Source organism: Phragmites australis, chromosome 6, assembly GCF_958298935.1.
Source record: "Phragmites australis chromosome 6, lpPhrAust1.1, whole genome shotgun sequence".
In the NCBI taxonomy this organism is placed as follows: Eukaryota; Viridiplantae; Streptophyta; class Magnoliopsida; order Poales; family Poaceae; genus Phragmites; species Phragmites australis.
This window is the reverse complement of record NC_084926.1, coordinates 3,340,211-3,356,904: the sequence shown is the minus strand read 5'-3', so window position 1 is coordinate 3,356,904 and position 16,694 is coordinate 3,340,211. Positions and strand designations below refer to the sequence as shown.

General features: G+C 48.6%; 1 protein-coding gene across 1 annotated transcript; it reads right to left on the bottom strand.

The window, feature by feature from the left end:
* Positions 1–424: 424 nt before the first annotated feature.
* Positions 425–4,120, bottom strand: LOC133921122 (nitrate reductase [NAD(P)H]). Its single transcript, XM_062365877.1, has 4 exons — positions 3,050–4,120; positions 2,765–2,905; positions 2,143–2,375; positions 425–2,040 (listed from the first exon to the last, which is right to left on the bottom strand). Exons 1-4 carry the CDS (start codon positions 4,008–4,010, stop codon positions 712–714), a joined length of 2,664 nt encoding a protein of 887 aa, XP_062221861.1. The 5' UTR covers positions 4,011–4,120; the 3' UTR covers positions 425–711.
* Positions 4,121–16,694: the final 12,574 nt, after the last annotated feature.

Genomic DNA, 16,694 nt, shown 5'->3' with positions numbered 1-16,694 from the left:
CAAAGGCCACATGAGCAAGTTCCTTAGGGCTTCAAACTCTAGGGAAAGTAATGTTTCCCCACAAATCTCTTCTTAGGGTTGGCATTAGGGGAACATTTTTCCGATGGTTTTTTGGCTCTTCCTTAGGGTTTATTGCACTAAGGAAATTGTTGAGTTCTAGTAGTACACGCAACCTTTGCATCCCTCTTCGTTCCAAACAGGGACCAGGTAGCTGTTACTTTTGGGAATCCACAAAGCAAGAAGGCTACTTAATTGGATTACGAATGTCCAATATACACCATTGATCAAATACGTCAGCCTTAAAGCTCAGCAATCAGCAGATCACGAGACCGGATCTCGGAAAATCAAACCCATCGTAAGTGTAGAACTTGTAGTTCATGAGACTAGATGCCATACATTGGAACAGTCACACCTGTCGTCTCACATATACCAACTGAACTTGCCAGGCACAAATTTTTGACGTGTAGTTTTGTTTTGGCAATGGTCTTTCGTTTTTATTGCTCTATATAGCACCAATACATCTCATCACAAAACGCCCATGGCACAAGCTAGTATGCACTTCCATGGCCACTCTTCACTAGTCCACTACTGCCCAGTACTCACTATTACCGGAACTCGGTAGAGGTCTCGCTATCTAGGTCGACGCATTACCAGAATGCAAGACGCAGCAAAGGTATGTACAGCTGCACATCATGCATGCTAAGCTTCAGCTCAGAAGACAAGGCAAGACTTGCCAAGGTCGTACCCCATCTTCTCCAGGCCCGGGCGCACCGTGCACTCGATCATCGCCGGCGGCCCGCACACTAGCGCGAGCGTCTCGCTGTCGCCCAACGGCAGGTGTTCCCTCAGCACCTGCTCGTCCACTCTCCCCACGCCGTACTCCCACCCGCCCTCCGGCCGTGCCACCTTGCTTACCATGTACCACACCTTGAACCGCGCAGGGTGCGCGGCCGCCCACCGGTCGATCTCCTCCCGCAGGAGCATGTCGTCCTCCGTCCTGTTCGCGTACACGAGATGCATCTCCGTGTCGTCATCGGGCTGGTCCCTGAGCACGGCCTGGATCACCTGGTACACTGGCGTGATCCCCGTCCCGCCGGCAATCATGGCGAGCCGACGCGCGAACCGGCGCTCGCCGTTCACCGCGAAGGTACCGCGGCCGGCGTACTCGATATGTCCGATGGGGCCCTTGATGTTGATGGTTGCGCCGAGCGGCAGAGAGTCCAGGTACTGCGACATTAGCCCGCCGTTGGGGTACTTGGGGTCCTCGTCCTTGAAGTATACCTTGATCAGGAGCTCCACGTGACCGACCTCGTCGACGGAGCTCGTCGGCGTGTACGCGCGCATGCAAAGTTTGCCGTCTATCGACGCGCATACGTACACGTGCTTGCCGACCGGCAGGCCGAGCTTCTGGTCCGTCGATGGCAGCGCGAACCGAAAGAGACGCACGTTGTAGGACAAACTCTTCTTGTCCACGAGCCGACAATTCACCTTCTCCCTCGGGTTGGCGAGCGCGACGGTCGACATAGGCAGAGGAATCGCTGCAGGGGCCTCGACGATGGTATTGAGTTCTGCACTGCTGCTCTGCGGGGAGTAGTCGCTGCCGGTGACGACGAGCTCACCGATGCGGTACATCTCGAGGAGCCCGCGGGCCTTGTCGGAGTGGATGGCGTCGAACTCCTCAGTGCAGTCTGTGCCAGCGTTGATGAGGATGCTGTCGGCGCCGCCGGGGTGGTCCTTGAGGAATCCCGTGCAGTCGTAGATGTGGCCGTGCACGACGATCCAGGAGGACTCCGGGGACGTGTGGCGGCGCACCTCGGACATGGTGTACTGCGCGGTGGCCGTGTTCATGAAGGGCGTGGACGTGCTCTTCTTGAGCTTGCCCTGCGCGCTCTCCGACGTCTCGAGGTGCTTCTGCCGCGCCATCCACCCGCCCGGCTGGTTGCCCGGCTGCGTCGGGTGCTCGAACACCAGCCCGATCTCGCCCTTGTGCGGCCGGCACGCGTTGATCTTCACCCGGAACCAGCAGTTGTTCATCATGCCCTGCACAGACAGAGTACATCTTTAACACCATCGTCCACATAAAAATGCACACGTTTTCGGATGCGCTGGAATGAAAAACTGACGACGTTACTCGATACTTACCATGAGGTTCCAGATGAGCTTCTCCGGCTGGGTGTTCATGGCCTCGTCCCATGCGCGGACGGCGATTTCCTTGGCTCCGAGCAGGTCGAGCACCTCGACCTCCACGGACCAGAAGCACCAGCACCAGTACTTGCCATACTTGGTTGGCCTCTCCGGGTGGTCGAGCGAGCACACCTGCCACGTCTCGCCGCCGTCCAGGGTCACCTCCACCCGTGTAACTTTCCGGCCGCCACCTGGTGGCAAAATCATGACCATTTAGCACCACCGGTACACTTGGAAGGCTGAGTGGCTGACTAGTCAAACCGGTAACGAGAAGCTGAGTCTTAAACGGCCCAATAAAAGCCCAAAGTGTTGTTACTGGGCTTTTATACTGAGAAGACCCGAGCTCAAATTAAATTCGGATCCCTCCTCTTTTTTAAAAAGAAAAAAGAAAAACTAAATTCAGATATTTAGGGTCTGGGATAGACAAGTGATATTTAAGTCATCTTATTTATATTTTAAACTAAAAATAAAATATAAAGTAGTTTTTCTTTATGTTACAAACTCTAGAGCCTTCATAAATCCTTATACGGCATAACACAGGTGATGCAAGACCGGATGATGAAATGTGCGTTGCACTCACCGCAGTAAGCATATCCCTTCAACTTATACGGCCGCTGTGTCGTCAGTGCGTTGATGGGCAGCACCTCGTCGTGGCCCGGCGTGGTGATCACCGAGTTGATGTTCAGCTCGTTTATCATGTACTCCGGCTTGTACCACCACGCTGCACGAAACCATCCAAAAACGCACGCGTGGTGAGAACGAGTCGAGATACGAATTCGTGTCACGCGCGCACGTACGACGTCGGCGACTAGAAGATAGCAGGTGTACGCAAACGAGAGGCTGAGGCAGATTCGACGGCACGTACCTTCGGCATTGGCGAGCTCCGCGTCGACGTGAGTCGGCAGCACGCGGTTGTCCCGGTAATGGTAGTAGCTCTCGGACTCCTTGGATGCGACGATGATCCGCTTGAGCCACTTCACCATGCGGCCGCCGATGAAGCCCGGCACGATTACGCGCACGGGGAAGCCGTGGTCCGGGGCCAGCGGCTCGCCGTTCTGCATGTAGGCGAGGATGACGTCGCGCGCGGGGTCCATGGCCACCGCCCGGCGCAGGCTTGTGCCGTACTTGCAGCCGCCGCCTCCCGGCAGGTCCTCGGCGCCCTCGAAGCACACGTTGGCCGCGCCGGCCGCGGCTCCCATGATGCCGCACCGCCGCAGCACGTCGCGGAGCCGCACGCCGCGCCACACGGAGGTGGAGATGGCGCCGGGGCCCCAGTTGAATCCCACGGTCTGGCGCACCATGTTCTGCTCCTTGCGCCGGTTGCCCGCGCAGACCAGCGTGATGGGGAGCTCCACGGCCTCGAACTCCGTGACGAGCTGCTCCATGCTGAGCTTCGCGGGGCGCTTGACGAGCCCGGTCACCTCGACGGTCCAGGTGGACCAGTCGGCCTTGGGCACGGGCCCGTGGTTGCGCACGTAGTGGAGCGGCGCCGGGGTGATGAACCCGTGCGCCATGAGCCGCGCGACCGGGGGCTCCGAGTTGAACGGGTGCTTGCCCGTGAGCCGGACGAGCGCCGGGTGGCGCCGCACCCACGCGTCGGAGGTGGCCTCGTCGCGGGGGTCCTGGACAGGCGGCTCAACCTCAAGGCGCGGGCGGTAGAGCGACCTCCAGTCCGGGGGTACGTTGTCGTCATCATCGGAGTCGGAGTCGGAGCCGGGGCGGCGCTTGCCTGGACCGCCAGAGCGGAACATGTCGAAGCTGTTGTTCGACGCCGCATTGCTCGACCACGGGTGGGGAGCCACGTGCCGCTCAACAGAGGCCGTCATTGTCGCGGGCACTCTACACTAGTTGCCGAAACTGTGGCTATGGTAGTTAGAGGCTTATAGCTCGAAGTCGGAAGCTCAGGATGGCATTCGTTCTCGGGAGCCGTGGAGGTGGTGGTGCCGGGTTTATATAGGGTCGGAAACATGCTGCGTTCTGCCGGATTTCCTCTGGAATTGGGGTAGTATTTCCTTTCCGTTCTCTAAACGGCGTGACCTGTCTGCATCAGCCTCACCGTAGTACCTACATCTATTTAGTTTCTCGCGTAGAAAACGGCAGCAAATTGGCAATTGCAGTTGGACTATTCAAAATTTCACACTGTCGAATGCTTTCTTAACGGATTAGTTGGGCTGTTCAGGGTCTAATTAAACGAAATCAACAATTCTATGGTAAATGCCGTGGCCGTGTTCTGCTGAAAGTTAGGATCTACTTTTTATGTGTAAAATGGAGATGTTTTGTTTGAGCCCAATCCCAGCTTTAGGTGCAAGACAAGAAAGAAAAGAAGGCGGCATGCGTTCGATGGAGCGCAGCTGCAGCCATCCCCGGATGCTGCTCGCCTGAGAAATGACCTTGCCCAGGTGAATCCTGGCGAGCTCCTGGACACCGTGCATGCGTACGAGAGCCCCACTGCCGCCAAGTGTCGACCGCTCGGAGGTCCTGCTCATCCCTGCCTGTGCACTGCACTCTCGTTGCTTCTGTACTGCTTCCTCTTTTGCTTTGTTCCAACAATTGATTAGTCCCTCTATTTTTCAATACTTGCCACTTTTGATTAAACACGTATACCAAGACATACAAAAGATAGTACAAATTCTAAATGTGAAATGACAAAAATACCCTGAGAAACTAGCTAAAATATTCTATAACCTACTGTAAACAAGTGGATAAGACATATTTTGTAAGATAAAATTGGAAAATACGTCTCAAAAAAAAATGTGAAGCGACAAGTATTTAAAAACAAATAAAATGGTCAGAAATGACAAGTATTGAAAAACAGAGAAAATAGTTTATATAGATCGATCTAGAGAAGTCACTTAATCCCATATTGGGTGTATACGTAAATAGGCGAATCGCACCAACCGACCTCCATTAGCTCGTTGGAGTTCATAGTCAAGTGCTTCCATGTTTCTTAGGACATCATGTATGCTTAAAGTGGCTTGTATAATACATTGGGGTTGTATTATGCTCGTAGCGCCTCAGAGCATCCTCAAGAGATACCTTACTCTATTCTCTATAGCTAATTAGAGATTTTAGTTAAAAACACCATTCAACATCTCTCCAAATATGATACCTATTTTTACTGATCCCTAAACACACCTCATCCTAGCTAGAAATAGGAAACCCCTAAACACACCTCCATCCTAGCTAGAAACAGTGAACCTCTCTCGAACTCTCAATCCTATTGGGCCCATGTGGATTAATCATGGGTGCAGCGGACGCAGTTCTCCCACTACGTCGTCCGCTCCGACTCCACTGAGAAGGTCGGTGGTCTCCTTACCTGTCGGGGGCTAAGGAGTGGGAAGGGGAAGGGAAGAGAGAGGCAAGGAGGGATTTGACGGAGGTGTATGAGCCCATGGGGAGCTCGTAGGGCGCCGCTGCAAGGGAGGCGTAGAGCAACGAGGCGATGCGGAGGAGAGCTGGTACGACCTAAGAACTACTACACAAAGCTAAAATGAAATGGAGCAACATGTTGTGATCTAGTTAGCAGTAGTACCTAGAAGCATCAGAGGCAGCAACAACGTCCTGCATGCCGGGTTCGGTGCTCTGAGGGAACAACTCCATGGTCTCCTTCCTCCTCTCTGCCTCCTCACCTCCACTTCAGGCAGCAAGCTCATCATCGTCGGCACCCTCTGCATCTCGGTTTCACCTGCAACTAAACCAAAACAGAATCAGCGATTAGAAAATTCTAGGCAAAGACGTCGGGAAGGCATGAATTTCACCCTTAAGATCCAAACCCTGGCTCTGATCTCACATGAAACCCCCACAAAACTGAAATCTTTTTGCATCAACAGAGCCACAAACAACAAAATTTGCAATTCTTCCCCACAAATCAAAAGAAAAGAAATCAATCAGCTATCAACAGTAAAACCCAGCTGAAAACACCGGTGCCGTTGCTCACCTTTGATACCGAGGCCGAGCTCCGCCACTGCGGCACCATTCTGGCTGATGAAGCGGCTGAGGAGGCTGCAGGCCATGACGAAGCTGGGGGCCCTCTCCCCGAGCCTCATGGACACCATCATCTCTCCCTCCGGCTAATGTCTCGCCTCTCTCCACCTCCTTGAAACAAATCTCAACCCACCTCCAACTTCGCAGTTGAATCCACACCCAACTCGTGTTGTTCTTGGAGCACTGGTGGGTAACCTCTCTCTCCCTGGTCTTGTGCGCGAGATGCGAGCATGATCTCCTTGTGTGAGCATGCCTCACCCCCACGTGTTTAGAGCATCACGAGGAAGCCTCATGGTGGTGACGATGGCTGCGTGGGGCAAGGCAGACTGAAAGGTTCAAGCGCCTAACTATGCCCTTCATATCCTATGAGTGGTCTTGCGAGTGGGAGGGGACGGGAGCGGTTCGCGTGGAGGGGTGAACGTGTCATGCCCGTCTTCCCTCCTCCCTTTGATTTCTCTCTCTCTCTCTCTATCGTGTGGGTCCCACCAGTTATTCCTCTCCTCTCCCCTGAATCCTCCTCTGTGAGCATCTGTCATTTGATTCCTGTTGAGCCCTACCGTAATCAAGTCATTTCAACGCCATTTGATCACGTTTTTGGAACCGTCGGCCTCTAATTGCGATAGGGCATATTTTTCAAGAAGGATTGATGACATGAAAGAGGAAACCGCGCCCTAATTTCTCGCTGTTGTGTTAAGACTTCGTCGATCTCGTCAATTCGCCCTCTTCCCTCTATAAAACCTCAATTCACCTCTCGGCCGAGCTTCTTTGCACTCCACCACACCCAAGGCCTCAAATCTCATCGAGTTTCCTCTACCCATGAGTTCCCGCGACGTCGCCGAAGCTTCACAGCACCCCGTTGTCATCGCCGTACCGCTCTAAGCCTCCCAGATGTCGTCTGAGCTCAAGACATCGTTCCCCATACGCACCTCATCGTCTCCGACCACCTGTCATTGAGTTTCCGCCACCACACCGAGCTTCCATCATCGCCGAACGTCCGCCATTGAAGCCCGCCATCGTCGAGCCGCTCTGGTCTTACCCGACGTGTTGTGACTCATCAAATGAGCTCGCTGTTGCCTTCCGCTCGCGCTCCGCTGTTCTTCGTCGACTCCCGAGCATCGTAGCGCTGTCGTAGCCCTTCTCCAGCCGTCCTCCGCGATCCCGAGCCACCATCAACGTCTTCCTAAGCAGAAGCCAAGGTAGCTCACCCCTCTGTCATTAGTTCTCGAGTGATCGGTGTAGATTAGAAGTAGCATACCTTTTCACGGTAGATAGACCTCGGTTGTCTGATAGAAACGTGTGGCATAAATTTAAATAGAATTCGGCTTAGTCAGCATGCCTCGTTAGCTCGCCTCGTGTCGAAGGGTGAACTCCTATCGCAGGGATCTGGAGGGACCTCTCTTTGAGATTCGGCCGGGGGGATGATTCTGAATATGTTTACGGGAGAAATAAATGAGTGTAGATGCGATGGCAGGTGGGATGGAATGATCTAATGCAGAATAAAGTAAATGCATTGAAGGGATTTTTAGACAGGTTCGGGCCGCACTAAGCGTAACACCCTACTCTTGTGTGGATGCTATAAATGCACTGAGAATGTCTCTCAGGGATGTTGCTGGTTACAAGAATGTTTGTCTATCCTAGAGCTTCGGGCTCCTTGTTTTTTCAGTCTTCGGTCTTCGTTCCCGTTCGAGAGAGAAAGTCGGAGAACTGGATCTGACTGGATTCGACCTCTTTCTCTATGTCCACCGGCTCCTTTTTAAATACCCGCCGGCGGTAGCGTACCCCGAAGGGGAGGGCACGAGTTCCAAGGCATCATAAATGGAAAAGCAGTCATTATGGGCTGCTGCGTGAAGTGACGGCGGGGTTTAAAACGCCCCCCCCCCCCGGCCCGGTCTCGGTCGTCATGATGCATTGCCAACGGGCGCGGCGGAGAGGGACCGCCGGGCAGCCACAGAGCAACCCGGCGTGCCCACCCGGTCTTGTTCGCCTGACACAGCAGAGTGGCAGGAGAGGCGTCTTGGGCCTCACTATGCTATCCCGAGGTGCGCCGGATGATGCAGGATGGGACCCGTGCATTAAATGTCCCCACGCCCCTCTGCCAAGCCGTGGCAGGGGCTGACACCGAGCGTGGCAGGAGCAGTTGGAAGTGACAGGTCACGCCCTCTTAAATGCGGCAGTGGGCCTTTCACTGGTTGACACCTCACTGCTGGGTTTCTGTGGGGGCCACCGATGAATGACTTCTTAGGCCGTCGGGGAACCGAGTGCTCGGTGGTCACTGTTCACAGCCCCGAGCACTTTCTCCCGGATATGCCCTTTCTTGGTCTTCGAGGAACCGAGTGCTTGGGGGCCATTGTTCACGGCTCCGCGTACTTTCTCCCGGAATCGACTGTCCAGATCCTCGGGGAACCGAGTGCTCGGGGGTCGCTGTTCACAGCCCCGAGCACTCTCTCCCGGAACTACCCTCCTTGGGTCCTCGAGGTACTTGGGTGCTCGGGGGCCACTATTCGCAGCCCCGAGCACACCCTTCCCGGCACTCGGCTTTTCTGGTCGTCGGGGGACTTGGGTGCTAGGGGGCCACTGTTCATGACCCCGAGCACTCTCTTCTCGGCACTTGGTCTTCGCAGATCATCGGGGAACTTGGGTACTCGGGGACCACTGTTCATGGCCCTAAGCGTCCTCTCCCGGGACTTAGTCTTCTTGCACTTCGGGGAGATCATCCCCGCGGGAGGTCGCCACGTGGCAATCTGCTGGTCTGGCCTCGGGACTCGGGGGCCCCTGGTTCCTGTGTCACCGACAGCTCGTCATCGTTTTTTGTCCGACATGGCGGTTCAGTCAGCAGATCAAAGTCGCGTCAGTATTCCTAGTCAGCAGCTGACGTCAGCGTTGCGCAATAATTCAAGTTTTCTTTAGAAAAATAATTCTTGATAATCCAAATATTTTGAAAATAGGTTTTTATGTTTAGAAAAAATTCTAGAAAATAGAAAATGGTTTATATAAATGTTTATAAATGTTTTGCTCTATTTTTATTTATGTAAATGTTATTTAATGTTTTCTAGTGTAAAAATCATTGCAAAAATGTTAGAATAAATGTTTTAATTTGGAAAATAGTTTAGAAAATGTAGATTAATTCTGATAATGTTTAAAAAATGTTTTATTTGATAAAATAAATTATTTTAATCTATTTGAAGCATATAAAATTAGTTTTATTTATAGAAAAATGTAAATAAATTCTATAAATTGTTTTAATCAGCTTTATGCTATAAAGTAATACTAGAAAATTTTAAATAAATGTTTTGGGCTTTTAAAAAATTAGGTTTAATTCAAAAAAGTGGTTTTCATCGTTTTTAGCTGTTTGATAAATCGTTTAGCCGTAGTTTTTTGCTTTATTTCTCTGATTTGGGTGTCTAAATCTTTATAAAATCATGTTGTAGCTTGTTCTAGTATTTATTTTATGTGTTTGGTTAGTTTAGTGTTTGTTCTTAGTGTTGCTTGTTTGCTCGCTTGTAGGGGAGTTTATCCCGAGGGCGTTCGAGAACATTCAGGATCAAGACTTCGGGGATTTCAAGCAACTTATCGAAGAAGGTAAGTGTCCTTGAACATTTTGCGTCTATTTTTTAATAAATCTTTTATTTTACAAATTGCATGCTTGTTAAAAATGATATCCCATTGTTAGGGTTTACTAGTTTTCCTCAATCTTACTTGTAGTTGTAGTATGGTTATCATGTTTTGGGTAGATTGTGCTTAGTTGTGCTTACTCAGGGGTAGTATAGGCAAATGATATTTTTGTTTAATAATGTGAACCATGATGCACTTTGGTAAAGATGCTTAGGCTTAGATAGTAGAGTTTGTGCAAGTTTGGGTCGATGGCTAGTTTGTGGATGTGTTTCAGGCAGAATTATTGGCTTTGTCGGATAATTGGTTATCACCCTATGTTGGATGCAGGCGACCACTCATGAAAACAGTACAACAACAAATCTGGTATGGGACGGATCTAGTCAAGTAATTCGCTATTCTCTCAGTATTGTGAAGATCATTTGGTAGTGCAAGGACGAAAGGGTGTACTTTCTGGAACCGTATGACGTAGGAGGGGGCTTCTGAGGCGGAGGGTGTACTCCACTTATGTACAGTGATGAAACCTTAGCGGGTCGACGCGTTGGAAATGCTTTGTAGTGGAATCCTGGCCGTACACCTCAGAAGTGTGTAAGTGTTTGATCGACACGGACAAGAAGGAGGACACGTCTTGTGGGTAAAGTGTACGGCAACTGCAGAGTGAAAATTGATATATTAGTCGTGCTCACGGTCATGAGCGACATGGACTCCTCACATGATTAGTCAGGTGATTTCGGAGGGTTTGGATGTTTTTTTTTGGTTCGGGTGGATCACAGTGGTGGGAACTGTGATTCAACCTTGACTTTGAGTAGAGGTGGATGGAACCTCATATGAGGAATAAGGTGATTAGAACCTGGCTCATGCCTTATAGAATCATTCACATAGAAATAGATTATTTTTATAACTACTTTACTACAAAATGGTATTTATGCAAATAAACCCCTGAGTTAAGCTTATCTTAACTTTTAGCCCATGTCATATTTTTTTCATACTTGCTGAGTATTCCATATACTCACACTTTCTATCTCTCCTATAATCTTGTTGCTTCTTAGAAGGCGAAGACTACAAGAACTTCCCAAAAGATGGAGCTGAGTTCTAGGCATGTAACTTTTCGGTTGATTGCATGTGGAGCCAGGCGTTGTGCTGAGTTTCTTTTCGCTGCTTTCTAATCTTCTTTTGGATCCTTGGGTCATTGATGTAATATTGTAATAAAGGATATTGTGTCTACTACTTATTTATGATGTCACTATGTATATGTAACTTGATTCTGTCATACATGTAGTTTACATTTGGTTTGGTCTTAAGACTGTGTGTGACAACGCGAGGACGGGAGGTTGGGTGGAGCGGATAGACAGGAGTCGTCGGGCAGAGTGGTGGCTGTGGAGGCGGAGGGCTGGGGTGTTAGACTATTTCCTACATAGAACAAGTTTTCGCAGGAAACTGGAGATAAACTCACCGGATGATCCGGTGTGGACTATATGAGAGCACTGGAGCATTGTGTGTAGAAAAGGTTTTTGGCGTCAGATTTGACAAGCTACACAGGATGATTCGGAGCTGGTCAGTGGGCACATCAGAGGTTTCGTTAGACCTTTTCTTGCAGAGAGGATGCAAATGTGGGTCTGGTGGATGTGTACGTGCCAATGATTTAGCGTTGGACAATGTGTACACCGGAGCTTCTCATCGGACTGTTTCTTGCAGAGAGCAAAATTTCTAGTGTGTAGAATGAGTTACACACACCGGATAATCCGATGTTCACAAAATTTATAGGATTTTTTCTTTAGACAATAATTTTGTTCTGAACTAACTCGTAATGGAATTGGAGATATGTATTTGCTTGTCTCATGGTGTGCAGGTGATGGATGCAACTTGGTGGTCAATGGCAGGAAGATCGGGGCTAAGCAGGAGATTTGGTGCCAGACGATCAAGGAGGCCGGATAGAGTCAAGGGTAATCCTAGCGGTATATGTGAAGGTAAAGCAAGACATAAGATAAATGTTGATGAAGACGGCGTGTTGGTGAAGTCAAGTGAGCATCCTGATGTTGACACGTGCCGGTACAAGTGACAAGATGACCCGAGAGATCTCAAGATCGCAAGACGGAGGACACGTGTTGACATCAGGATGCTCACTTGAGGTCAAGGGAAGCAGCAGTGAGTCACGTTTTGAGAAGCGTGCAAGGGTTTCGTGAGTTTGATCTTAAAACCGTGGAAGGATTGGTGGGTCATGTGGCATCATCGCTAAGTTTGCATCAAGACAAAGCTACGTCATGATGAAGTCGTGGCCATTCGATTGATGGAGCTCAAAACGGACCAAAATGCCCCCGTGATTGGTGGGAGAGCATTGACAAGTGGTAGGTAAGAGGAGCACTTTGGAAACAAGAAAACTTGGCTTCCAAATAGCCTCGCTAGACCTATAAATAGAGGGGCAGGACTGTGCTAGAGATGAGAGCCAGCTATTTGAGAGTATAGTGATATATTTTGGAGGAGAGGAGAAGGTCGACTCAGTCTTTGCAATAGTGTAGAGCTTTTGTGAGAAAAATAACTTTGTAATCTGTCGAAAATAGGGCTGACCTCTGTGATTAATGAAGTTTATTTTCTTGTATTATTTTGTGTTCATCTCCTTCTAGTTATTTTCTTTTGGTTCTCTTTCTTTTGATGCAAGTTTTTCAGTTTTCGTGTTGACTTTCGTTTTTTTTGTTGCTGAAAATTTTTCACCTTTGGAAATTATTCTTCTTATTGCTAGAGGAATAAAATTCACATACACATACATATGTGATGGAATCTTAAATTTCTTTACCTCTAGATTATTAATTTGGAGAGTTTATCTGTTCGGCGACCATCTTCTTATTTTTTCTTTTAAAGTTGCAAACTTTTTGTGACTAGGATCATAGGATAGTCTTAAATGAAATCTTATGTTCATATTCTAACCATGGAGTTACATATTTTCGGTTCTTTTCTTTTATTCTCTCTACTTACTTCCGCTCATATGTTTTGAGGTGTATTGGGTGTGATTAGAAGAAGATCATCGATTTTTTTTTTATTAAAACGTCTATTCATCCTTTTAATCCTCACTCTCAATACTATATAAAAAAGTAGTACTAATTCTCTCCCCACTTAAAAAGGAAAACGCAAAGTCTCTGAAGTAAATGATTGATCTGGGCACACAAAGTTAGCAGCGGCAGCCGTAGCAATTACGACCAATTAACAAGGCGCATGGTGCATGGCGCATGGCGTTTTCCAATGGCCAAGTAGCCGGTGGGACGCCAGGAGGATGCTTCACGTCCCGGTTCAGCAACAGCTGCCCGAGACTGGATACTAGTGCTAGAGTAGCACGCAGCTTCTCAGGACCTCAAGGCCGGCCGGCTCCCACAGGGGTTGCCTCCCGCCGTCTCCAAGGGCCAATTGGTGGCAGAGGCCAGAGTCGGGCAGGCAGAGGCAGGTGCAGGAGAGCGTGGAGCACGTAGCGGCTCGCCAAGCGCGCAGCGAGCAGTGGCGCCTGTGAGCTTCTGGAGTCCAGCCTTCCCCAGTTGATGACTTGCCCACCGCTGCGTCCTGCGCGCGCGCGATCCTGGGATCGCCCTGTCGCTTTTATGGTTTTGTTGTTTTGCTCCAATCACCTCCGGTCCCTGGCACCACCCCAGCTTTCGCTGTCGCCGCCAGAATTCAGAAAACGTGGTGCCACCGGCTCTCGTCCTGTGAGCCTGACGCCATGACGCGTCGCTTGGTTTGGGGAGCAAACAGCTTGGGTTCCTGACATGCTTACACTTGCAGGCTTCACGAGTCACGAGGAGTGAAACGTTATGGCGTTATGGAGAAGGCGAGCCGATTTTCATTGAAGGCCAAAAAAAGAGAAGAAATTGAGTGGCAAGTTTTTCTCGGAACAAATTGACTAGCAATATTGAACGAATGGAAATGGTCTTTTCGCCAGCAAAACTGTCATGCACTGCATGTCGGCATCCATGGACACATGGTTTTAAAATGCGTCGTTAACCGTTTGATATTCACGGTTACGGATCAATTCGCTACGGTTCGCATTCAGCAATTGACCGGTTTTCAGTTAAGTTTAAATTCAAAATCCATTTTTTAAAAAAAAATTAATAAAATTCGTCCAATTTCTACTGCTTTCCAACGAATTACTGTCAAAAAAACCGCAAATATCAAATAAATCGCCGGGGCTCGGTGTTCAGTCTTGAATCGAATTTTGAAACTTTGCTTGGACATGGTTCCTCGTCCTGCGCCCCTACTTTTCAGATGCATTGTCTCTGAAAAGGTCTGCTAGTGGTATTAGCCGCTCATATTTTTTCGATTTTTTTTGCCGCTCGTATGATCGTACTGATATTTGTAGATTCTGCTTGCTCCCCCGGAGAAAACGAACGACTCAGATGTCCTTTTCCGAAGGGGAAAACATGTACCATAACCGTACAATTACTGAGTGAAACGTTCCCATCCCTCAACATTGTTCTTCAGTCCAAAGAAGATCAGCACAGAGTGCGATTAGTCAGTTCAGCTTTGTATCTCCATTTTTCTACTGTACCATTGCTATCAGTTACTGAGGTTACAGCTGCTTTGCACTTGAGGTTCACAGTGCATGCACCGGGCAAGCACACAACAGGAACATGCATCTAGATTCACGAGACAGAAGTAAAAAAACCACTGCATTCGGAGGATATCTTTTTGTTTTGGGCTGGATACATCACAGACACAGTTCGCCAGACGCAATTGATTCCACTTGAATCAGAATAAGGGAAGATCCCCATCAGACTTACCAGTTGGCTTCAGGAAAGCGAAGCGACGCTTAAGAAAACGCCTTCACGTACGTGTAAGACGCATCTATCACGATCACAGCTGCTCACGGTACGCCTATCATCTGCTTGATTCATCGCATGGAAAAAGAATCAGTGCATGCCAACAATTGATAACCTTTTTTTCTGAGAGCAGTACAACAAAAGAACTAGAATTTTCTCACCTTTTGAATATCTAAAAGAAACAAAAATGACAAAAAAAGAGATCACATCCAGACGAATCAAGATGGAACTAGAGCGAAAGCGCCGTATCAAACTCACTCGCCCTTTTGGAACGACTAATAGGTGCTCTAATGCACCCCTGAAAGAACATAAAGTGATAAAGCGCAACTTTAGTTAATAAGGATTCAAGTTCTTGGACCTTTTCTTGACGTCAACAAAGTATCCATAAGCTGGTTCAGATATTTTTAAGTGGAATCTTTGATGATTTGATCCGTTGATACTTTGCATGGCATCTAGCTCGCAGCCTCAGGAAGTAGGAAAGGGAAATGGGAGAATACGTTGGATCAGAAATTCGCTATGCGATCTGGCTGAATATAACACGGATTGAAACCAGCATCCGAATTGAAATACATTAAAAGTAAGTATTTATGCACAGAAATGTAATAATATATTGGGGAAATATAGTGAAGTTTTGAAGACTGCGGCCAAGCTAAGGGCATACGAGAGCAAGAACCAAAGCGTAATTACGAATGCTTTCATGACGATGGACCTTACGAAGTTAGCATACAACAATGTTAGGATCCGTTTATCATATTTCTCATACTAATTTTTAAGTAAGAGCTTTGTCAATAGTAAAATTTGTAGTTTAAAGTTCTTAAAATTATTCTATGGGAATGATTCACTGGTATCAACTAGATATTAGAAAATGAAAAACTAGTTACGCACGATTTATTTCCCTACACATAATCACTTCCCAAATATAAAATTTATCCTAAAGAATTATTTTCAACTAACCACAAAATCAATTTCCCTATAAAATCACTTTATAAAAAAAATTTAGATAAGAGACCATAACAAACATATCCTTAAATACATTCATCGCGGACCATCCCATAGCAGTTTACAGCGCGGACGGGTGACACCGCTCGCGGTAAAAGATCGAACCGCACCGTGAAGCCGACTAGACGACACCCGACATGTCAACTCTTTCCCCGGCTCCCGCGTTGGCACGTACCACGGCTAGGCAGCGCGGCACCGTCGCCACTCGCCCGCCCACCGCGTCGGCGCGCGGGATTGCGGCATGTGCCGGGCGGGCAGGCGCGGCCGTGCGTGCATGCACGGGTTGGATTGGTGCCCTGCATGCTCACGTTCGCTCGGCTGCGGAACCCGCGTAGGCCGTTGGGCGCTCGAAAGGCCACCCACCTCTTGCAGTCTCGCTTCTTTCTTTTAGACTGGTGGGCCTGCGACTCGGCAGCCGGTACGAAAGCTGCGACGCGGCAGACAGCGTAGCCACAGCTCTCCCGTGCTGCTGGCGATTGAGATTCGAGAGATGCTTCAGATCTGTGGGTGAAAAATGGAAAACTAGCCGGACAGAAGAAGTGGTTGACACTTCGTAGATAGTTCAGCGGATTCAGCTCATATCCGCTGACCGTATCGATTCTTTTCCATAAACAAAAGAGCACTTTTTAAGTCGATCGGAAGGAACAAATTACAACCCACTATTCTATAACAGTAGTTGATGAAGAAGTACACAACGTGATATGCAACCTAACCAGAGAAAACATCCAAACGGGCGTTCTAGCACGAGCGTATGCACATAAATTACAGACATCGACAACCATATTGATCATAAAAAAACGCACTGGTTTCAAATTTCAACGAATAAACTACAAGAACGCATCTTAATAACTGCAAAAAGAGACCTGAGAACTGCTGCCCCACAACTAGAAATGAAATATATTTTCTTCTAATCCAGTTTGCAAGATCGCTTGGTTGAATATAGAACACACTTCAGGAAGCTACACAGTAGTGTTCAAGAAATATTAGCAAACCGCCAAAAAAATTTAGGCAACGAGAACTTTAAAGCCCCTATGAAAAGTAAGACTTGGTTGCACAATCCTTTGACCAGGGAAACCAACATAACTACATAAGTAGCTGAGGTCAAACACATACTGTCCA